General features: G+C 45.1%; 2 protein-coding genes across 3 annotated transcripts in view; both read right to left on the bottom strand.

Moving 5' to 3' along the window:
• vap (vascular associated protein) overlaps positions 1-17,741 on the bottom strand; it is a 28,912-nt gene extending 11,171 nt beyond the window's left edge. Inside the window, exons 1-6 of one of the 2 annotated variants that reach the window (XM_078558479.1) lie at positions 14,416-17,740; positions 11,551-11,666; positions 8,300-8,358; positions 7,571-7,734; positions 6,706-6,868; positions 1,815-2,006 (exon numbers count right to left, since the gene is read on the bottom strand). In XM_078558479.1, the coding sequence (XP_078414605.1) occupies positions 1,815-2,006; positions 6,706-6,868; positions 7,571-7,734; positions 8,300-8,358; positions 11,551-11,666; positions 14,416-17,449 (3,728 nt within the window). In that variant the 5' untranslated portion in view covers positions 17,450-17,740. Of the gene's footprint in view, positions 1-1,814; positions 2,007-6,705; positions 6,869-7,570; positions 7,735-8,299; positions 8,359-11,550; positions 11,667-14,415 lie in introns of both variants that reach the window. The other variant, XM_078558480.1, reaches the window with a different exon arrangement.
• On the bottom strand, positions 17,509-24,250 carry LOC144690287 (uncharacterized). The gene is made up of 4 exons (XM_078557642.1): positions 23,894-24,250; positions 19,806-20,186; positions 17,803-18,519; positions 17,509-17,540 (listed from the first exon to the last, which is right to left on the bottom strand). Exons 1-4 carry the CDS (start codon positions 24,183-24,185, stop codon positions 17,509-17,511), a joined length of 1,422 nt encoding a protein of 473 aa, XP_078413768.1. The 5' UTR covers positions 24,186-24,250.
• Positions 24,251-24,575: the final 325 nt, after the last annotated feature.

Below are 24,575 nucleotides of genomic sequence, written 5' to 3'. Positions count from 1 at the left end.
ACCTTCATAAAACACTGGTTCAGCCTCAAATAGAGAAGTGTTTCCAATTAAGGGCACTTTAGGGAGGGTGAGAAGAGGGTGCAGAAAAGATTTATGAAAAAGGTTCCAGGGATGAGGGACTTCAGTTATATGGACAGATTGGAGAAGCTAGGGTTGTTCTCCTAAGAGAAGGTTGAGAGGCGATTTGATGCAAGTGTTCAAAATCATGAGGAGTCTAGACTTAGTACATAGCGAGAAACTGTTCCCACTAGCTCACAATTTAAGTTGATTGGTGAAAAAACCAATCATGAGGAAGAATTTTATTATGCAGTGAGTGATTAGGATCTGGAATGCACTGCCTGAGAGTGTGGTAGAGGCAGACTCAATTGTGGCTTTCAAAAGGAAATTGGATAAGTACCTGAAGAGAAAAAAATGCAGGATCAGAATTTTCCCCCTGTCGGGGGGGAAGTTCAAGAGCGGGCGCACCGCCATTTTACATGGGTGGGCCAATTAAGGCCCACCCAGCGTGATGTCCGCAAGGAAGCACTATGCACACGAAAGAGCGCACTCATCTCCCTGAGGCCAAGTGCTGCCTCAGGGAGATTGGCTACACATTAAAAAATATTAAAAACAGAAAAAAAAAATTCCCTGACATGTCCCCTCATGTGACACTGTCACATGAGGGGACATGTCCATCACTTTCAGTTTCACTTTTATTAAAAATTTATAAACCTAGGTGAAACCTCATCCCGCCCGTGGCCCCACCCCCCACTCGCCAACCAGGAAATCCCGGCCCAGGACTGTGGGGGAAGGGCAGGGGAGTGGGATTAACTGAGTTACTCTTACAGGCAACCAGCAAGGACAAGATAGGACGAATGGCCTCCTGTGTTGTAATCATTCTGTGATTCTATGAATGAGAAACACAGTGAGGTAGAGAGACAGATTACAGCCAGAAAACGACAGAGAGGATAGGGATAGTGAGAAGGCAGTGTCTTGCTTGTGTCCTTTGTGCTGCTGCATTCTTGTGGGAGTGAGGTAATTTGACTGAAAGAATAAATGTGTTTATTAAATCCAGTTCTTTAAATCCATCTGAACAGCACAAAGCAACAAGGACATAACCAAGAGGCACAGAGACCAATAGACCATGCATATTAATGAGGCAATTTGCACAACTTGCTGGTATGAATTAACCTTCGGAGGTGTGGCAAATGAAGCTGTGCTCACGCCTTATAAATCAGCTCTGTCTGTCCTACATCGAGAAGCAGGTCAGGCCCCAATGATCAATGAGTCCTTACTGCATGTGTCCTACTATTATCATTGCCCTTCCCATTCTCATGGATCCCATACAGCTACCTCTCTATTTCAACACAGTTTTTGGTGTAATTTCCATGTTAATTAAATCCATCCCCTTTGCTCTTCAAGATGTGATATTTTAGCTGGCAGCATTGCAAAACGGAGGAAGCAAGATCATCAGGGAATCATCCTGCACATTGCGAGTACAGAGTTGAAAGCATTTGCCTTCAAGGGGGTCACTTGGGTGATACCCCATTCTTGGGGAGGGGCCATGGATAGAATTTAAATCCCTGCTCCCATGAATTTGCAGATATCATGACAGTCACTGTTACAATATATTAATAGTATTTACAGCACAGAAGCAGGCCATTCAGCTAACAGATCCCTGCAGTTGTAGGGAAACGTGGAGGTCTGAACCCAGACATAGGTCACAGATCTCTCTGCACCTCCCCTCCCATTATGACCCATTCCCACCCTTTCTCCAGAGTTGATGCAACCCCACCTGACAGATGTGAGACCAGCTCTGATGGGTGTTCTCTTACCTGCTTTTCGTCTGGTCAATTTTGGCCTCAATCAACAAGACCTTGAACCTTCTGAGGACAGCGATCGCAACAGCAGTAATGACAACCAGGAGACTGAGCACTACACCAAGTGCGATTCCAATCAGGTTCTGCCGGGTCATTCTGTGGTCACACCTGGGACCCATGAACCAGTAATCAATACCCACAGGGCACCTGCAATACAATTTGATGATTCTTCACAGGAGATTCCATAAGAATCTTACAGCAGAGAAGTAAGCCATTCAGCCCATCATGCTTGTGCCAGCTCTTTGAAAGAACTGTCGAATTAAGCCCCACACAGCATTTTTCCCGTATCCCAGCAAATTAGTTTTTGTCAAATATATGTCCAAATTCCTACTAAAAGTTCCTATGAAATCTGTTTCCATCACCCTTTTAGATAGTGCGTTCCAGATCAGAACAGCCCTTTGAAAAAAAATTCTCATTTCCCCTACAGTTCTTTTGCCAATTATCTTAAATCAAAGGCCTCTTTTTTTCACATATTTATTTATTCATCACATGTGGCAAGGCCAGCATTTATTTCCCATTCCTAATTGCCTCGATAATGTGGTAATTACAGGATTTTGATCCAGCAATGGTGAAGGAAATGATGATATATTTCCAAATCAGAATGGTGTGAGACTTGCAGGTAGTGGTGCTGTCCTTGTCCTTCCAGAGGTTGTGGGTTTAGGAAGTGCTATTGAAGAAGCCTTGGCAAGTTGCTGCAGCGCATCTTGTAGATGGTACACAAGGCAGGTCACATGGCACTAGTGGTGGAAGGAGTGAATGTTTAAGGTGATGAATAGCGTTCCAATCAAACAAAGTGCTGTGACCTTGAGTGCTGTTGGATTTACACACATCCAGGCAAGTGGAGAGTATTCCAGCTGAATTTTGACTTGTAGATGGTGGACAGGCTTTGGAGAGTCAGGAGGTGAGTTACTTGCCACAGAATTTCCTGCCTCAGATACGCACTTATAACTACATTATATATGTGACTGATTCAGTTAGTGGTGAATGGTTGGTCAATAGTAGTCCCTGGTATGTTGATTGTGGGGGATTTGACAATGGTAATGGCATTGAATGCCAACAGCCTCTGTTGTTGGAGATGATCATTGCCTGGCTTTTGTGTCACTTGTCACTCATCAGCACAAGCCTGAATATTGTCCAGGTCCTATTGCAGGTGGTCACAGAACTACCTCATTATCTGAGGAGTTATGAATGGAACTGAACACTGTGCAATCTGCCGAGAATGCAACCATTTCTAATCTTATGATGGAAGAAAAGTTATTGATGAAGCGGCTGAAGATGTTTGGATCTAGGATACTGCCCTGAGGAACCTTTGCATAGTTGGGCTGAGATGATTGGCCTCCAAAAACCACGACCATCTTCCCTTGAACTAGTTAGGACTCCAATCAATGGAGTGTTTTCCCCCAATTCTCATTGACTTCAATTTTACTTGGGCTGTTTGATGCCACACTTGATTCAATGCTGAATTTGGTGTCAAGTGCAGTCACTCCTATTTCACCTCTGGAATTCAACACTTTTGTCCATGTTTGGACCAAGGCTATAATGAGGTCAGCAGCTGAGTGGTCCTGGCAGAACCCAAACTGAGCAGCAATGAGCAGGTTATTGGTGATTAACTGCTGTTTGATGATACCATCCAGCAGCTAGCTGATGAATGAGACTAGGCTGATGGGGTGGTAAATACCAAAGGAAACAATTTCTTTCTCCTTGCTCTAACAACACCCTCCCACCTCATGATTTTGAGTATCTCTATTAGGTCTCCCCTTAACCTTTTCTGTTCTAAGGGGAACAAACCCAACTTCTCCAATCTGTCCACATAACTGAAGTCCCTCATCCCTGGTATCATCCTGATAAACCTCCTCTCCAGGGCCTTGACACCCTTCCTAGTGTGATGCCAAGGTCTAGCCAGTGAATTACAAAGGTTTAGAATAATATTTTTGGTTTTGTATTCAATTACCTATTTTAAAAAACAGGTTTTCGATACACTTTTTAAACGGCCTTACCAGCTTGCTCTGCAGCATCAAGAATTTGTAAATATACACCCTGACACCTCCCCTCAAAATAATACCATTTAGATTACACTGCCTCTCCATGTTGTTTCTCCCAAAGGACATCACTTCATGGTATCCACATTATGTTTCATCTTTCACAAGTCTGCAAAATTTGGCAGGGCTGTAAACGGTGAGGACCTCCGGAGGGCATGACAGACTACAATGCCAAATTTTGCATCATCTTCAAACTTTAAATTGTATTCCTTACACCAAAGTCCAGGTCATTTATATATATTTTTTAAAAAAGCAATGGTCCTAATATCAACCCCTAGGGAACCCCGCTGCATTTTTATCTCCAATCAGAAAAATATCTGTTCACAAATACTCTCTGCCTCCTATCCCTTAGCCAATTACATATCCAAATTACCATCTTCCCTTTAATATACCACGTGCTTATATGTTCCAATTAAGTGTGTTGCGTGGTAATTTATTAATGTTTTTTGAAAGCCCATATATAAATACTTACTGCATTACCTTCAAAGAACTTAATCAGATCACATGATTTTTCTTTTAAAAAATTTATGCTGATTAACATATCCTGATTAACAGATGCTTCTCCAAATAAAAATTAATTTTGTCCTCGACAATGGCCCTCTAATAGTTTTCACATCACTGACATTAGACTGACTGGTCTGTATTTACCAGCTTTATCTTTATCCCCTACCTTGAACAGGGGTGTATCATTTGCAATTCTCTGGCACCACTCCCATATCCAAGGAGGATAGAAAGAACGTGATCAGAACTTCTGCTAACTCCACCCAAGCTTTCCTCAGCAACTGATGCATCGTACCTTTTTACTTCTTATACTGTAAGTATGAAAGATGATTGGGTTCCCTTTTATATTCCCCACTAATCTTTTATATTCTCTGTTTTTATATATATCCTTTTTCAATTTCTCCCTGCAATCTCCGTACTCTGCCTAGCTTTCTGCTATATTCTGTATCTGACATGTGTCTTATATACAGGTTGAGTATCCTTTATCTGAAACCATTGGGACCAATTGTGTTTTGAATTTCAGATAATTTCAGTTTTCATATGCCGCATTTAGGCCTAGGCCTACTTATATTACAATGGCAGAAGCCTAGGCTAATTATAGTCTAAAGTAAATAAAATGCCTAGAAAAGTAAGATGTACCACCGAGTAATAAATACACGGTACCTGTAATAAGATCCCACCTGTGGGGTCATCTGAGATTCTGCTTGTAGGAGAGGGTAAACAGTGCAGAGAAACAACTAGACTTCCCACCCTAAAGGTCGGGTGCAGTCAGCAAGTTTCATGTCGGCTCAGGTCAGAGACTTTCTGCACTAAGGGTCAATGAGGTTCAAAATAGTGCGGTTTTTGGATTCATGGATAAAGATACTCGACCTGTACGTCGCTTTTCTGTGTTATTTTAACCTCATCCAGGGATCTCGGAGGCCCCACCTTTCCTCCTTATGGGAATTTGCTTGGATTGTACCAGAACTATCTCTTTCTTGAAGACCTGTCATTGCTCACTAGCTGTTTTCCCGGCCAATTTTTGTTTCCAGTCTACCAATGCCATAATCCTTCTGAAATTGCTGAAATTGGCTCTATTCCATTTCTATTTTCACTTTTGATTTTCCTTTCTTCCTTTGTGAAAATACTTTAAAGCTAATTATATTATCAACTCTATTATCCAATGTTCTCCCACTGCACACTCCACTTGCCCTAATTTATTCCCTAGAACTAGATTCAGCACTGCTTCCTTCCTCACTGGGCTAAAAACACGCTAACTAAGAAAGTTCTCCCGTATGTATTTGAGGAATTTACCACCATCCTCACCCTTTACTCTGTTTTCTCCTAGTTCAATTGTTAACTTTAAAATTGAAAGATTGATAAATTTTTGTTAAAGGTATTAATGGATATGAGGCAAGGGAACAAAGTTAGGTTGCAGATCCCAAGCCTCCTTAAACAGCACCTTCCAAACCCCTGGCCACTACCATCTAGAAGGACAAGGGCAGTAGACACATAGGAACGCCATCACCTGAAAGTTCTCCTCCAAGCCACTCACCATCCTGACTTGGAAATATATCGCTGTTCCTTCATTGTCACTGGGTCAAAATCCTGGAACTCGCTCCCCAACAACACTGTGGGTGTACCTACACCACATGGACTGCAGCGGTTCAAGAAGGCAGTTCACCACCACCTTCTCAAAGGCAACGAGGGATGGCCAATAAATGCTGGCCCAGCCAGTGATGCCCACGTCTCGTAAACGAATATTAAAAAAAAAACCTGGACTCAAAAGTTTAAACTATGAGGAGAGATTAAACAAACTAAAGTTGTACCATTTTGAATTATAAAATTAAGGGGTGCTTTGACCAAAGTTTTCAAGACATTTAGGGGAACAGATAAGGGTAGATTGGCATAAACTATTTCCACTAGTTAGAGAATACAGGACTGGGGGCAGAGTCTAAAAATTGGAGGCAGACCTTTCAGGAAATTAAGAAACACTTCTACATGCAAAGGGTGATAGAAGTTTGGAGCACTCTTCTACAAATGGACATTGGTGCTGGATCAATTGTTAACTTTAAAATTGAAAGATTGATAGATTTTTGTTAACAAAGGTATTAATGGCTATGAGGCAAGGCAAGTAAACGGAGTTAGGTTGCAGATCAGCCATAATCTTATTGAATTGCTGAATAGGTTTGAGGGTTTAAATGGCAACTCTTCTTCCTATCTCAGAGTGTAAGCTTGATAGCAGCTGGCACAAGGTTGTTTTGAGTTTCCTGGTCCATACTGAAACTGACAAACACTCCAAGCAAGTGGAAAAATGTGTCACTTACTGGCAGATGGGCCCCTGGCCCTGGTTGTGAGTGCAGATGCCACTGTTTTTGCAGTATCCAGCGTGGCAAAGGGAGGTACAGCTTACATTCCTCGTATCACTGTGAATGCACTGGAACCCAGTCTGGCAGGAAAACACCTCACCGCACAAAGCAATGAAATCCTCTGCAGACAGAGACAAAAAAAAGCACAAAACAGTTCATTTTATTGGTTATTATTTGAGGGGATTTCTCCTCTCCTTTCCTGAAGATGCTGATTCTAGCTGGGGCCAGGTCCAGGGGAACTCTCCACCACCCCCCCGCAACAAAAGTAGGAATTTCATCAACAGTGAGGGAACAGGAGGAGGCCATTCAGCCTCTGCAGGGCAGCTATTCAGTCATTTCGTCATTCAATCTGATCTGCATCTTATTTCCATTTACCCACCTTTGTCCTACAATCCTTAATACCCTTACCCAAGAATAATCTTTTGAACTTAGTTTTGAAATTTTTAATTGAGCCCAGCATCCACAGTCTTTTAGGGGGAGAGAGTCACAGAATTCAACTACTCTGTGTGTAAAAGTGCTTCTTAGCATCGCCTCAAAACAGCCCAGCTCCAACTTTAAGGTTCTGCATCTTTCTTCTCGATTCCACCCACCAGTAGAAATATTTATCTCTCTATCTACCTTATCAAATCCTTTAATCATCTTAAACACTTTATTTTGATCACCCCTAACTCAAGAAAGTTGAAGAAAACAGGGGACAAGAAGGGAAAGAGATTGTATAAGGGGAGACAAAGGGAGTCCTCCCTTCCCCTCCATGGCCAGGATGGTCAGCGTGTGTGTGTGTTTAGAAAAGGTAGGTTTTGGACAGTAGTTAGGTGACAGTTACCTGAAACATACACTCTCAGCACCCGGGCCCTGTCAATCTCAAAGCCACCTGCGATCGCATTGTGCAAGCCAGTAACATTGACAATCGAATTGGGGTCCAGCAGGTAAGCTCGGATTTCCTTTGCAATGAAGACAACATCGAACTCGATCAACACGCTGCCCGCACTGTGGAAACAGGTCACTAAAATAAGGCAACAGCTAGGAACAGGCACACATACATCATCCATAGACAACAGCCCACACACACACACACACACACACACAGCGCCCACAGGCAACAGCCCGCACACACACAGCACCCACAGGCAACACCCCGCACACAGACATCATCCACAGGCAATAGCCCACACACACACAGTGCCCACAGGCAACAGCCCGCACACACACAGCACCCCCAGGCAACAGCCCGCACACAGACATCATCCACAGGCAATACCCACACACACACAGTGCCCAAAGGCAACAGCCCGCACACACAGTGCTCACAAACAACAGCACACTGCAGTAACACAACAGCCCAAACACAGGCAATGTTCACAAAGTATTAATCTCTAATGCTACAGATTACTAATGATGGAGGCATTAATTGACAATATTAATGATGGAGGAAATGGCAGAGTATTAATGTTAGAAGTTCTGGTAAGTGCCAATTTTGCATTGAATGAAAGGGAAAATAATTCTCAGTATTAGACTGCATGATGAGTGAATCAATAAGTTGAACTTTAATCACCTGAAGTATTTAACCAGCAGCTGCTTAAATCCAGGAACTTTCTTATAAAATGGAGAAACCTGCAGAATGATGAAAATGATGAAAATGATCTCACTTTCCTGTAGGATTATGTAAAAACTACCAAAGTGAGCAGTTACCCAGCAACACTAACAATGGTGTAAACACTAAATTGTGAGCACTCACCCAGTATTAACCAATGGTGTATACACCAAGTGTAAGCAGTTACTCATTGTTACACCAAATAAGAGGGAGGGAGAACAACCAGAAGGCTCTCTCCTGGAGCTGTGAGTGCAGTTTACTTACAATGCTTAGAAAATTAGTAACATGGAAATTTAAATAAGTGAGCAGCAACTTGTCAATCAGGCCATGACGGAACAGCTGATTAAACAGTGGAGTTCCCACATACAGGGTGTCCTCGCCACGTAGTTTTGCATTAATGTCATTCTTAAATTAATATCCAGACTCGAGTTGCATTGCTACTGATTCATATTAAAGTCACCGTATGCCCGGACATTCCTGCATAACTCCCACAAAGCTGAAGGAACTGTGTCTTGGGTGAAGAGGCGTGCAGGCAATTCTGCATTGGGAGGCTTTGAAGAATCTTTGGGATTTTGTTCTATGCCCAGGTTTTAGTGTACAGTGTGGTACTGTAGTGGTCCACCGTGGTCCTTTTGAAGACTACTGGGGTTAAGCAGTCACCGCCTTGTAAACAGGAGGCGTTTGCGCCATTTTGTAAAGCACCCAAAACAGTGTTCTCTCCCGTTGCCAGCTTAGTTCTTTTGAATTGTTGAGGTATTATTCATTAATTTGTTCATAATGAGTCAATAAAGAGCCAATGATTATAAAGTGCTTTCTGCTGAGAAAAGACAACGAAAAGTGTCTAAAGATTCTCCAAAGCCTCTCACTACAGTATTACCTGCATGCCTCCTTTGGAATTATGATGGACATGGAAAGACTCCTAACCATTTAGATTGAACATCAAACTCAGCAATGCATGCCTCTTAGGTTATTCAAAAATAGGCTGGGAGTTTATAAAATGATCTTAAGAAAGGCCGTGATGGAAGCTCAAACATAGACCATTTAATGTTTGTCGTGGGTGGTTTGCAAGGTAGAAAAGATATACTAACTTGCAAAACATTGTTGTAAGTGGGGAAGTTGCCAGTGCTGATGATAAAGCAACTGCATCCTTCATTAAAACACTACGTGAAATCATTGAGGAGGGTGGATACACGCCTCAGCAAGTGGTTAATATTGATGAGACTGGTTTATTCTGGAAAAGGATGCCTTCCAGGACATACATTTCAAGAAAGGAAAGTGTATGCTAGGCTGCTTGGTGGAAGTGTAGCAGATGATTTTAAAGTGAAGCTGATGCTTGTTTACCATTCCCAAAACCACAGGGCAATGAAGGGTAATTCAAAGAACAGGCTGCCAGATGTGTGGAGGGCAAGAAAGGAGGCATGGTGAACCCAAGTGATTTCTGAGAATCGATTTACAGCCTACTTTTGCCCAGCTGTTTGGGATTATTGTTCAGCAAATAATCTTTCCAAAAGAGCAGTGCTTCTCCTGGACATTGTTCCTGGCCACTCTGCAGCTTTTGATGACCTCAGTGACAATGTTAAAGTGCTCTTTCTACCATCTAACAACGTCTCCATTCTTTAACCTATGGATCAAGGGGCTATTGCAACCGTCAAGGCCTATTACCAGAATCTTTTGGACAAGTCATCAGGGAAACTGAGGTGATGACGCTCCTACCCTGAAAGAATTCTGGAAGAATTACAACACTGTCAAGGCCATCAATAGCATCACTATGGCATGGAAAGTTTACCTCATCCAATATGAATAGTATGTGGAGGAAGTTGTGGCCAAATTGCATTAGGGCCAAAGGCTATGTGGAACCTATCAAGAAGATCCAAGAGGCAATTGTGGAAATGGGCAAGCAAATTGGATTGAATGAGCTAAACACTGAGAATGTTGCAGCGTCGCTTGCCTCCTATGCAGAGGTGTTGCCTGCTGAGGACCTGGAGGAAATGGAACAACAGAGGGCTGTGGAAGAGGGGGAATGATGATGAGCAAGAAGAACAACCAAACAAGACATTTAGCTCAAAGATCACTTGATGATGTCTTTAAAAAGTCTGAAGAGACAATGGCCACTTTGATGAAGATGGCCCTGATAGAGAGCACAGTTCAAGAGTGAACAGAAGCATTAACGATGCAATCAACTGCTACATGGAGTTCCACAGAGAAAAGAAAAAAGCAAAAGTGCAGCTGTCACTGGAAAAATTCTTTAAAAACCCCACTACAAAGAACCCTTCAAAAGATTCAACAAGGAGTCCTAGCAGGCCTCCAAAAAGCCACTTCCATAAGCCCTCCAAGCCTTCAGTAAGGTCCACCAAGACATTTAGCTGAAGATCACTTGATGATGCCTTGAAAAATTTTGAAGAAGCAATGGCCAATTTTAATGAAGACAACCCTGATAGCACAGTTCAAGAGTGAACAGAAGCATTAACAGTGCAGTTAATTGCTAGAGGGAGCTCCACAAAGAAAAATTATTTAAAAACCCCACTGCAAAGAACCTTTCAAAGGATGCTGCAGAGTCCTGAAGATCATGTGATGATGCCTTTTGATAGATAATATAAAGCACAATTCATGAGTGAACAGAAGTAATAACAATTCCCCAGTAAACCAAGTCCTCAAAAACCACTTCAATAAGCTCTCCAGAAGTCCTCCCAGCCTCCAATAAGACCCACCTCCAGCACCAATCATCCAGTGAGACAAAGCTTCACATCGTGGTGAGTACCCAAACTTAATCTTTTCTTAGCTTTTCGACATTTGGTCAAATTTATAGTTGATGCTTGTTAAGCTTTAAAATGTTAATGTACATGCTGGTTTGGAATTGTACATTCCAAAAGCCTTCCCCTAGAAATATAATCCCATTTATAATATCGTACAGGTGATTCGTATAACATAATTTTGCATTTTCTGGGAACGAATTAACAATGTTAACCGAGGATTTCCTGTAAATGAGTCTTGCTGTAACCACACATTCACTACATCATCTGGCATTGGCTGGGGTTGGGAGGGCACTAGAAACCACTATGAATTGTCAAGACTCTTATCAACTCTAAGGGTGGGGGAATAAGCATTTTGCACAACAGCACAATTACACTCTGTCTTAAAAAACCAACACTATTGTGCAAGAAAGTGACTGGGACAAGAGTTTTATGGAAAGCAGCATGATCTTGAACCCTCACTTTGTGTGTGAAATCCTTGGCCAGGTTCTGGTATTCTTCAGATGTCGAGTCTTCCAACTGGACAGTAAAATTCTTGTCCAGAATGAGCTTTGTTGGAATCTTCACTGTGACGCCCTCTGGAAGAGACAGCAAGTTAAAATTCTCATCCTTGTGTCCAAATCCCTCCATGGCCTTGCCCCTCACTATCCATGGGGAGATGATAGCGTAGTGGTAATGTCACTGGACTAGTGATCTAGAAGCCCAGGTTAATGCTCTGGGGGATATAGCAATGGCAACTAGTGGAAATTAAATTCAATTAATAAAATCTGGAATTGAAAGCTAATCTAGTAATGGTAACCATGACAACCATCATTGATTGTTGTATAAACTGATCTGGTTCACTAATGCCCTTTACAGAAGAAAATCTGCCATGCCTACATGTGATTCCCAGCAATGTGGTTGACTTTTAACTGCCCTCCGAAATGGCAAACCATTCAGCTCAAGAGCAATTAGGGATGGGCTTGCCTTGTAAGCAACACCCACATCCAATGAAAGAATAATAAAAAAATTTCTTCAGTCCCACAATCTTTCAAGAACTCTGCAGTCCTCCAATTCTAGTCTCTTGAGCATCCCCAATTTCCATCGTTCCACACTGGCAGACATGTTCAGCTGCCAAGGCCCTAAACTTCCAGCTCTCCTCCTCTAAACCTACTTCATTACCTCTCCTCCTTTAAACCTACTTCTCTGACCAAGCTTTTGAGTCACCCGTACTCCTTATATGGCATGGTGTCAAATTTCTGACCATTTACATTCCTGTGAAGTGTTTTACTGCCATAAAGGTGCTATATAAATGCGAGCTGTTGTTATTTGGGGTGAGGATGATGGCTCTTAAAACTGTATTGGAAGATATCACTCACCATCCCTGTACCAAGGTACTTGAGGCGCAAGAGTGACCATATTACAAAATGAAAGAAAGAACTTGTATTTTTCCTGTACTTTGAATTTATCCAACTTTTTAACTGTAGCCAGTGTCTCTCCTCTATATTCCTTTGCACTTTTCACAACCTCAGGATCTCCCAAAGTATTTTACTGCCAGTGGAGTGCTTCTGAAGTGTGGTCCAAAACCAGGGACCATAAATGTAAGATAGTCACTAATAAGTCTAATAGAGAATTCAGGAGAAACTTCTTTACCCAGAGTAGTTAGAATGTGGAACTCACTCCCATGTGGAGTAGCTGAAGCAAATAGCATTTAAAGGAAATGCTATTTAAGGGAAAATTAGATAAACGCACGCAGGAGAAAGGAATAGAAGGGCATCCTATTAAGGTGAGATGGAGTAGGGTGAAAGGAGGCTTGTGTGGAGCATAAACATCAACATAGACCATATGGGCCGAATGGCCTGTTTCTGCGCTGGAAATTCTAAGTAATATCCAACCTAGGAGATTTGTAACCAAAAAAGGGGTCTGACTATGACAGAAATTGTTATGAAATATAATATGCTGTGATAGATAGACTGGTTTGTCTGTCAGTACTGCAGGCTGTGGAACATCTGACTGAAGCCTGGGATTTGCATGCTGGCTGCAGTCCATCAACAAGGTTGTTTTATTGATAAGAACGTTGGAAACTTTGATCATTTTTCCACATCAACATTTAGACCAAACCCTGAGCAAAGCTCATCCACATGCCTGCAGATGAAAACATCTGAACTGAGGACTTATTGTGATTTCTCTTTCACTGCCAGTATGCACAAGCACCCCCCCCACCCCAGTACGCTCCCACTCAAACTCACCTACCACTCCCATCCTTTAATCTTATCCAACTTTCAACTGTTCCATTGTGTGTCCCCTCTTTACCTCCCACTGCTCTCAGCATACCTGCTCTACATGCCATTGTTCCTTGTGTGTTCTCTCTCCCACTGCTCTGTGTCTTCCCTCTATAATCCCGTTGTTCCCAATGTACCTTCAACATCCCAATGCTCTCGGTGAACCCTCCATATCCCATTGTTCCCAATGTACCCTCAACATCCCAATGTTCTCGGTGAACCCTCCATATCCCATTGTTCCCAATGTACCCTCAACATCCCAATGTTCTCGGTGAACCCTCCATATCCCATTGTTCCCAATGTGTCCCTGCTCTATATCCCAGTGTTTCCAGCACGTGTCTTTATATCTCATTGCCAGGGATGCTGTCTTTTGGATGAGATGCTAAACCAAGGGCTTATCTGCCCTCTCAGGCGGATGTAAAGATCCCACAAGACTATTATGAAGTGGAGCAGGGCAGTTCTCTTTAGTGCCCTGACTAATATTTATTCCTCAATCAACATTACTAAAATGGATTATCTGGTCATTATCACTGTGGAATAATAAAAGCAAAATACTGCAGATGCTGGAGATCTGAAATAAAAACAAAAGTGCTGGAAAAAACTCAGCAGGTCTGGCAGTACCTGGAGAGAGAAACAAAGTTAATGTGTGCGATTGGCTGACATGTTTTCTGTATTACAACAGTAATTGCACTTCAAAAGTATTTCATTGGCTGCAAAGCACTTGGGGACATCCTGAGACCATGAAAGGTGCAATGTGAATGCAAGTTCTTTCTTTTCTCTAAATCCCCCAGCTCCACAATGGAAATGTGTTGATGTTGCAGTGTCATTAAAGGTGTCTTTGAACAGACCTCCTTGATTCTAGAGAAAGTAACTGGAGAAACCAACACCCGCCCCCACAACTTTCCCCGCCCTTCCCATCGAAGCCCAGGGACTAAATTGTTCTGACTGCCCCATGCACAGATTGTCGATGCTCCTCAATATAATAAACAAAGAAACTCTGGCCTGAAGTCAGAGGTCAGTTCTGACCATTCAAGCTTGGGATTGGTCAGTTATCATCAAAACTCACCTTTGATCAGCGGCAGCTTATTCCCCACGATGAAAATTTGTTTACGTTTCTCTGTTGGAGTGGACGACGGGACCGAGTTCATCAGCTCCCTGAGTGTGCCTAGTGTAGGTTGGTGCATTGTGGTTTGGACAGCTCTCTCTGATGATGTTGGGTTAATGTGTGAGTGCAGAGGCTGCGACGTTGGCGTCAGTGACGTCAGCATTCCCAATCCTGGGGTGGGCGAGTTTGGAGAGGTGTCATCCCTGCCCAGTGTCCAGCTTTCAGCGCGGCTAGGTGTTGGGGTGGTGGGAATCCTGTGAGTTATCACTGACTTGGCTATAATTGTAACTGCTGGAAGTGACGTGGCTCCTTCAGGAGAAGCTGAGGACCCCGAGGTTGGGACAATCCCATGGCCAGTTGACAGTGTCCCTAAATCAGATTGACCCCACGTCCAAAAGCCCTCAGTGGTGGCAGAGTGTGCAGCAGCAAGTGTTGACAATATTTCCCTTTGCCACTGTTTGTTTCCTCCGGGCTTGGCAGATTGGGATAGATCGCTGTTAAGATCCTTTGTGCCAACGTGTGTGACAGGAGAACCATCATTAGGCTGTGATCCCAACTGGTTCACCCGAAGCATCCATGACAAGGTAGGTTCCTCACTGGTTACAAGCTTTTCTTCCTCTTCAGCAGAAGGAAAAGCTGGAGGAGGAGGAACTGTAATCTTCAAATCGATGGTGGCTGGCCAGGTTGGTTCCCCTCTATCTGAGACACCAGAGGTTGCAGAGGAGCTGCCAAATGTTTGTGAACTCCCTGTGCCAGTCTGGTCAGATGATGGTTGAGATGCTGTCTCAAAGGTGGATACAGATGGCAGAAGCTGTGCCAAGTTTGTCACTGAATCAACAGAGTCAGTCAGCACTGGAAGCGAAGGAGATGTTGGGGGTCTGGTATCAGGCTGAGTTTGATCCAAGGATCCTGGAGTAAAGGATGGTGTTCCCGAGGCAATTACTGGTCTGCTCATCTCAGTCACCTCCTGGAAAGTTTGGTTCATTACTGAGGTTAATGTTTCTCTGAGCCTCTCACCTGCAGACGTTTGTGCCTCAGTTGTCTTTCCTGAAGATGAGATTGGATTGTCAGATCTGGGCATTGTGGTTTTACTTAAGGTTGGAGCAATGGTTCCTCGAGTACTGGTCAGTGATGGGGATGCCTCCAAGTCTGTTGAAGAACTCCCTGGCAACCATGTGAGTGACAGGGTGGTTGAAAAGATTTCTTTAGGTGGAATTGCACTGCGATCAACTTCAATGGATGTTGGGCTTACACTCGCTGGTGGCTGTGGTATGATGGGCTCTGGTGCAGGTGTTCTTGGGCTGAATGATGGGACTCTGTCCCCATATACAATGTTACCTTCAGTTAGAGACCCACCTGTATTTTTCCCTCCAGAATTTGACGGTGAACTGGTTCCTCCCTCAAACCAAGCGGTTTTACCAGAAGGTTCTGTGGTAACCATCATTTCAATAGTGCTGTCATGGAGAGTATTCATTCTGTTGCCATTCTTTTCAGTCCCTGCTAAGTCAAAAATGACTGAGATTCCTGAACTGCTTTTAGCCCTCGGAGTAACCTCCAACCTTTGGCTGTGAGTGGCCATCACCTTGGTCGTTCCATCTTTAGTGAAGGTTAACAGTGTCACATTCCCATCATCCTCCACTTGGGTGTCTCTAGTACTTGGAATCTCAGAGCCCCTGCCTGTAACACCACCACTAGCCTCTGTCACTTCACTTGACACCATTTCACCTCCACTTCCATCAACAGAGTTGGCAGCGAGAGTCATACCTAGAGTCAATGAAATGGAGCTGAGGATTCTGTTAGTGAACAATCTCCCTTGTGTCGTGAGGGCATTTTCATCCGTTATTGGGAACTGTGATCGAGCACTCTGTGTCGTGACGGCACTACTCAGAGAGGCAACTGCTGGAAGTATTTCAGGAAGACATGCACTGCCACTGGGTCCTGACTCATAGCTCAGTGTTGCAGTATCTTTTTCAGCACCATTAGTAACTTCCTGTACTGGAAGGTTTGAAGAATGGGTCATCAGCTCAGGAACTTCAAACATGTTCCCGGAACTGGACACAGATTTAATCATTACTTGGTTGAGAGTTGATGTAATGGATCCATCAAAATCTGATGAAGTGTCTTTGAAATCTAATGTCCAATGAGTGGTTTCTAGCTGATTCACTGCCCCTACCACTGGATCCATCTTGAAGCTGTTTACGAGATTTTGTGTGTTTACATTTTGAGTGGAGAGCAATTCTGAAATGTCAGTGGTCTGAGAGAAGAAAAGTGTGTGTTGATCTGACTCACTTTCCTGTTTCCTGCCTTGTTCTGAGTGAGGTGTGATAAGCTCACTGGGGCTGGCAGGGACACCCGGAAGGGAGTTTTGGTCCTGACTTTCAGTCCATGCTGTGTCGCTTGCTGTACTGGATCTTTCCACCCTGTTCACAGAACCACTCCCTGGGAAAATCTCCACCACTCCCTCATCGGCAAGAATACTTAAATGAGCTGAAAGGTCACGAGCTGGGGTCGACGTGACTGGAACCTTCACTTCGTCCCATGACTGGGGCCTTGTCACTAGTTCAATCTCAGGGTCTGCCGAAAGCGTGATGCCATGTGTGCATGAGCGGTCCCGCTGGCGGCTCCTCCATTGATCATTAGAAACCTCATCTCCAGAAACGCTCGCTGTGACGGAGGGGATTTTAAATGCCATTGGTGGCATTGTCCCTGCTGATTGGGTTGTTGATGCTTGGTCAGTGTTTGGTGAAATGCTGGTTACAAGTTCTCCTGAGATCTTTAGCCGGGATTTTGGTCCTCCCAGTGAAATACTGACTGGGCGAGTATTGGCATCATTTCTGGTATCCATGTCTTCTTCACTAGTGTTCATCTCAGTGGGTTCCACAGTCCATGTGCTGGTCAGCAGTGGCAGCTGCCCTGAGTTGGAATCTGTGCCCCAGGGTCGTTCTGATGAGTCCAGGGTAGGCTGGCTGTTCAGTTTGGTTCTGCTTTGGTTCATCACATTCCTCTGGTCTTTGTTTTGAATAACTGAAGATTTTGCTAATGACTTCTTCAAACTTAATAATGGCGTATTATCAATCGTACTTGTACTGTCAGATAAAAAAGAGAATGGAAGTCTGGGGCCGAGAGACAGAGTTGAGTCGAGGTTCAGTTTGGAGTTGAGGGTTAGAGTGGAGGCAGAGTTCAGACTGGGGCCAGATGCGGAGGGGGATGGGGGATTCGGACCGGGGCCAGAGCGGGAGTGGAAGGGGGAGCTCGGACCCGGGCCAGAGGGGGAGGGGGAGCTCGGACCGTGGCCGGAGGGGGAGGGAGAGCTTGGATCAGGTCCAGAAGGGGAGGGGGAGCTCGGACCAGGTCTGGAAGCGGAGGGGGAGCTTGGACCGGGGCTGGAGGGGGAGGGGGAGCTCGGACCGGGGCCAGAGGGGGAGGGGGAGTTCGGACCGGGGCCGGAGGAGGAGCTCGCACCGGGGCCGGACGGGAAGGGGGAGCTCGGACCGGGGCTGGAGGGGAAGGGGGAGCTCGGACCGGGGCCGGAGGGGGAGGGGGAGCTCGGACCGGGGCCAGAGGGGGAGGGGGATAGGAGAATGGAGGCAAGATTGACTTGGGGGCTGGTGTTGAAATCTGAAACAGTAGCAATTTTAAGGGTTACTGGACCTTGTGAAATTTTAGACCTTTCTGGGGAAGTTTGTGTTCCCAGAGATTTGAGGTGGAGTGTGGTTCTGGAATCTAACTGGGAATCCTTTGTTGCTGGGACTTCTCCTGGCTGCAACTGAGCTTGAGTCCTCAGTCCTTGATCTGAAGGATGGCCTGGGAGCTTAGGATGTCCAGGAGACCAGGAAGACTGATGGGTCCAGGGAGGCCCTGGTCTCCCCTGCACTGTTGACATGCTGGGATATTCCGGAATGATTTGCTGCCCCTGTCCAGTTGATGTAGAGAACGTCACAGCCTCTCCTTTGCTGAGGTCAACTTGCTTACCCTCCCCCCACACTGAGGAAGATAATGGAGTCAGAGTTCGCAGCTCCAAGGCTCTTGTATCAATTTCTCTATGGTTCACGTCTGGTACAAGCACTAGGAATGAGAACAAAACGTGATTGGAATTTCATCAGCAGAGCCTGGCACTCAGATACACGGCTGGAATTTTAATACTACTCAAACTGCATTGTTCCCTCATCACTCACACCATGTTTGATTGACAAATTGAATTGCAGCAACACCCACATACTAGACAGTGACAGACTGACAAGAATCAGAAACAGAAAAACACACGGTTTGCATTTATATAGCACCTTGAGCATCCCAAGGCGTTTCAGAGGAGCGTTATCAATCAAAATTGACACAAAAGCCACATTAGGAGATAATATGGTAGATGACCAAAAGCTTTGTCAAAGAGGTAGGTTCTAAGGATTGTCTTAAGGGGAGAAAGAGGTAACAAGGCAGAGAGGTTTAATGGTTGGAATTCCACAGTTTAGGGTCTGAAGGCACATGCCAATGGTGGCATGATTAAAAATCGGGAGTGTGCAAGTGGCCAAAATTGGAGGGGCAGATATCTTGGGCGTGGAGTCCTAGAGCCGGAGGAAGTTACAGCAAAAGAAAAGGTTCTGTATATAAATCACTAGTTAGGCCACAGCTAGAGTACTGCATATTGTTCTGGTCATCGTATTACAGGAAGGATGTGATTGCACTAAAGAGGGTACAGAAAAGAATTATAAGGTTGTCGTCAGAAATGTAGATCTTTAACTATGAGGAAAGATTGGATCGACTGGGGTTGTTTTCTTTGTAACAGAGAAAGTTGAGGGGAGATTTAATTGAGGTCTATAAAATTGTGAGTGGCTTAGATAGCGTGGATAGGAAGGACCTGTTCCCCTTAGCAGAAAGATCAACAACCAGGTGGCATAGATTTAAAGTAATTGGCAGAAAGATTAGGGGAGAATTAAGGAGTGTTTTTTTCAACCAGAAGGTTGTGAGGGTCTGGAATTCACTGTCTGAAAGGGTGTTTGAGGCAGAAACCCTTATATTTAAAATTACTTCAACCTGCATTTGAAGTGCCATAACCCATAAAGCCACAGATTAAGAGCTGGAAAGTGGGATTAGATGGGATAATTGTGTTTCGGCTGGCAGAGACACAATGGGCTGAATGGCCTCCTTCTGTGCTAGAATTTTCCATGTTTCTAAGAATCAGATACACAAACACACACATATGGACACACAAGAGTCACACACAGTCAGGGAGACACCCACAGTTAATACAGATGTAGACATATATATGCACAAACAGATTCACATACCTACTTTCAAGAGAAAGGCCGTAAACAGTTCCAAATGTCTCATGTGGTTTATAATGTATCACAACTCACCTGAGTACCGCAGGGTGAATCCTTGTTTCATGCCGTAAGCTGCTTGCAGGGTGACAACACCCGGCCCTTTCCCTCGAATCACTAGCTTTCTACCAACCTCAGGAATACTCCTGAATGAGTCACAGAACCGTCTTTCCTTCTGTGTTGGCCCCAGTTTGATGGCCAGATAAGCAGAGGTGCAGCTGGTGTCTGTCCAGGATACCGTCTGGTATGAGATAACCTCTAACTCAACAGTCTCTGAAGAGGGTGCTTGCAGAATCCAGGAGCACGTGGTCCCATTGATGGAGTCAGTCACCAGTAGGGCATACTGTAGGGTTCTACTGGTGACACTGGGCAGCAGAACACCACCACAGTCCGGCTGCACTGAAGCGAGTAGAAATCCTGCAGGATACAAACCCCTGATTAATTTCATTTCAGAAGTTTGAATTCTGTACTGATAAAATTCTCATCCTGTGTCAAAATCCTTTGATGGCTTCATGCCTCCCTATCTTTGTAACCTCCTCCAGCCCTACAAGCTTCTGAGATCTCTGCGCTCCACCAGTTCTGGCCCCTTGAACATGCCACCACTGATGGACATGCTTTCCACTGCCAAGGCCCTGAGCCCTGCAGTTCCCTCCCTAAACGTCTCGGCCTATCTTTCCTCCTTTAAGACACTCCTTAAATCTTATCACTTTGGTCAAGCTTTTGGCCATCTATCCTGCTATCTCATTATGGGGCTTTCTCTGTCAATTTTGTTTGATAATGTTCATGTGATGTACCTTGATACGTTTCACTATGTTAAAGACGCTATATAAGTCATTGTTGTTGTTGTGTATTTGTTTATTCCTTTATCCCATTCTCCTCCCCTCCTAAAGGCATCAGCTGTTGCCATGTTACAGTTCCTCAGCCATAGCTGTCCTTCTATAGCTCACCTACCCACTCAGCCATGACCCTAGACTTTTAAAATCTCAGGACACGCTAATGTGCTTTACAGACAATAAAGTACTCTTGAAGTGTAGTTAGTGTTGTAATGTGGGAAACGTGGCAGCCAGTTTGCACATAGCAAAATCCCAAAAAAGAACAACATGATATTGACCAGATAATTGGTTCTAGTAATGGTGGCCTTAGAATAAATATTAGGCCAGGACACAAGGAAGAATTACCCTACTCTCCTTTGAAATAGTCCCATGAGACCTTTAATTACCTGTTATATACATGCTCAATCCTGTACTGAACACACACACACACACACACACACACACACACAGTCCTGTTATGCACACAGAGTCAGCACCGGGATCTCTCAGTCCTGTTATACACACAGAGTCAGCACCGGGATCTCTCAGTCCTGTTATACACACAGAGTCAGCACCGGGAACTCTCAGTCCTGTTATACACACAGAGTCAGCACCGGGAACTCTCAGTCCTGTTATACACAGAGTCAGCACCGGGAACTCTCAGTCCTGTTATACACAGAGTCAGCACTGAGATCTCTCAATCCTGTTATACACAGAGTCAGCACCGGGAACTCTCAGTCCTGTTATACACAGAGTCAGCACCGGGAACTGTCAGTCCTGTTATACACACAGAGACAGCACGGGATCTCTCAGTCCTGTTATACACACAGAGTCAGCACCGAGATCTCTCAGTCCTGTTATACACAGAGTCAGCACCGGGAACTCTCAGTACTATTATACACACAGAGTCAGCACCGAGATCTCTCAGTCCTGTTATACATACAGAGTCAGCACCGGGATCTCTCAGTCCTGTTAAACACACAGAGTCAGCACCGAGATCTCTCAGTCCTGTTATACACAGAGTCAGCACCGGGAACTCTCAGTCCTGTTAGACACACAGAGTCAGCACCGGGATCTCTCAGTCCTGTTAAACACACAAAGTCAGCACCGGGATCTCTCAGTCCTGTTATACACAAAGAGTCAGCACCGGGAACTTTCATTCCTGTTATACACACAGAGTCAGCACCAGGAACTCTCAGTCCTGTTATACACACAGAGCTGGAACTCTCAGTCCTGTTATAAACACAGAGTCAGAGCTGGAACTCTCAGTCCTGTTATATACATAGAGTCAGCACCAGGAACTCTCAGTCCTGTTATACACACAGAGCTGGAACTCTCAGTCCTATTATAAACACAGAGTCAGAGCTGGATCTCTCAGTCCTGTTATACACACAGAGTCAGCACCGAGATCTCTCAGTCCTGTTATACACAGAGTCAGCACCGGGAACTCTCAGTCCTGTTATATACACAGAGTCAGCACCGGGAACTGTCAGTCCTGTTATACACACAGAGTCAGCACGGGATCTCTCAGTCCTGTTATACACACAGAGTCAGCACTGAGATCTCTCAGTCCTGTTATACACACAGAGTCAGCACCGGGAACTCTCAGTCCTGTTATACACACAGAGTCAGCACCGGGAACTCTCAGTCCTGTTATACACACAGAGTCAGCACCAAGAGCTCTCAGTCCTGTTATGCACACAGAGTCAGCACTGGGAACTCTCAGTCCTGTTATATACACAGAGTCAGCACCGGGATCTCTCAGTCCTGTTATATACACAGAGTCAGCACCGGGATCTCTCAGTCCTGTTATACACACAGAGTCAGCACCGAGATCTCTCAGTCCTGTTATACATACAGAGTCAGCACCGGGATCTCTCAGTCCTGTTATACACAGAGTCAGCACCGGGAACTCTCAGTCCTGTTAGACACACAGAGTCAGCACCGGGATCTCTCAGTCCTGTTATACACACAGAGTCAGCACCGGGATCTCTCAGTCCTGTTATACACACAGAGTCAGCACTGGGAACTCTCAGTCCTGTTATACACAGAGTCAGCACCAAGAGCTCTCAGTCCTGTTATACACACACAGTCAGCACCGGGATCTCTCAATCCTGTTATACACACAAAGTCAGCACCAGGATCTCTCAGTCCTGTTATACACACAGAGCTGGAACTCTCAGTCCTGTTATACACTCATAGTCAGCACCGGGAACTCTCAGTCCTGTTATATACACAGAGTCAGCACCGGGAACACTCAGTCCTGTAATGCACACAGAGTCAGCACCGAGATCTCTCAGTCCTGTTATACACACAGAGTCAGCACCGGGAACTCTCAGTCCTGTTATACACACAGAGTCAGCACCGGGATCTCTCAGTCCTGTTATACACACAGAGTCAGCACCGGGAACTCTCAGTCCTGTTATACACAGAGTCAGCACCGGGAACTCTCAGTCCTGTTATATGCACAGAGTCAGCACCGAGATCTCTCAGTCCTGTAATGCACACAGAGTCAGCACTGGGATCTCTCAGTCCTGTTATACACACAGAGTCAGCACCGAGATCTCTCAGTCCTGTTATACACAGAGTCAGCACCGGGATCTCTCAGTCCTGTTATATACACAGAGTCAGCACCGGGAACTCTCAGTCCTGTTATATACACAGAGTCAGCACCAGGAACTCTCAGTACTATTATACACACAGAGTCAACACCGAGATCTCTCAGTCCTGTTATACATACAGAGTCAGCACCGGGATCTCTCAGTCCTGTTAAACACACAGTGTCAGCACCGAGATCTCTCAGTCCTGTTATACACAGAGTCAGCACCGGGAACTCTCAGTCCTGTTATACAGACAGAGTCAGCACCGGGAACTCTCAGTCCTGTTATATACAGAGTCAACACCGGGATCTCTCAGTCCTGTTATACACACACAGTCAGCACCGGGATCTCTCAGTCCTGTTATATACACACAGTCAGAGCTGGAACACTGAGATCTGTTACACACAAACACACTCAGTGCGAGACAGAAAGCCCTGTTGAACACAGTTAGTTCTCGGAGTCAGTCCTGTTACACCGCTGGAAGGGCAACTTCGAAACACGAAGCTTTCTAGGGTCAGTGAGGCGCCATCCGGACCCCCATAAATATGCAACGCAGAATTTACAGTAATATACAATAATTTCTGTAATATAACAGTATAGAACGCGATGTAATAAATATAATGCAAAACAATCCCAGAATAGATAGATCTCCCTACACTCCGCTCCTAAGCCATTCTGTGTCCCTGAGTGTCGGAGTGAATGCTGAGGATACCTGTGCTGGAGAGAAGCAGCAGCCAGCTGGCCCGAGCCAACATAGTCCGGCCTCTCCGCTGCTGCCCAGAGGCTGGAGTGGAAGAAGCCGAGGTGCCGGGAGAGGGGAGCAAACTGCAGCCGGCCTGGGAGCTGCATTTATCGGCAGGAGGATGGGTCGGAGCTGCCGATATCTGAGACCTTGTGGTTGGAAGGCAGCCGGAGAGGATTTCCGTCTGTGAGCCGGTCAGGGAAATGGGAGAGATCCCGCGTGTCTGAGGGGGGTGGGGGACAGTCAACACCCAGTGTGGCATTGGGAAAAGGGAGTGGGAGGGGAGAGAGAGCGCGGACCAAGAGAGGGGGAAAGAGACAGAGGAGAGGCAATTGAGGGAAAACGATCTTACAGCACAGAAGGCAGCTATTCGGCCCATCGTGTCTGTGCCAGCTTTGAGAGCTGTGCAGTTAGTCCCGCTATAGATAGATAAACCAACCGGGAAAATTAAAGGATAATTTAGTGCCTATTAGCAGTAAAGCGCGGTATACATGAGGGAATTTGGGGTGTGGTGAATTATACTTGAAAATGCTGCTCGCTCGTGCCACAATGCGGCCAAAACCTAGAGTACGGAAACGACGTGAGATTCCCTCGCCTGCGCCCGCCAATTTTATCAGGATCCCGAACCCAGGAGTCGTTCTGGAGTCGGGAT

The sequence above is a fragment of the Cetorhinus maximus genome, chromosome 15 (genome assembly GCF_964194155.1).
Source record: "Cetorhinus maximus chromosome 15, sCetMax3.hap1.1, whole genome shotgun sequence".
NCBI classification, from domain to species: Eukaryota; Metazoa; Chordata; class Chondrichthyes; order Lamniformes; family Cetorhinidae; genus Cetorhinus; species Cetorhinus maximus.
This window is presented reverse-complemented; position numbering and strand designations above follow the sequence as displayed.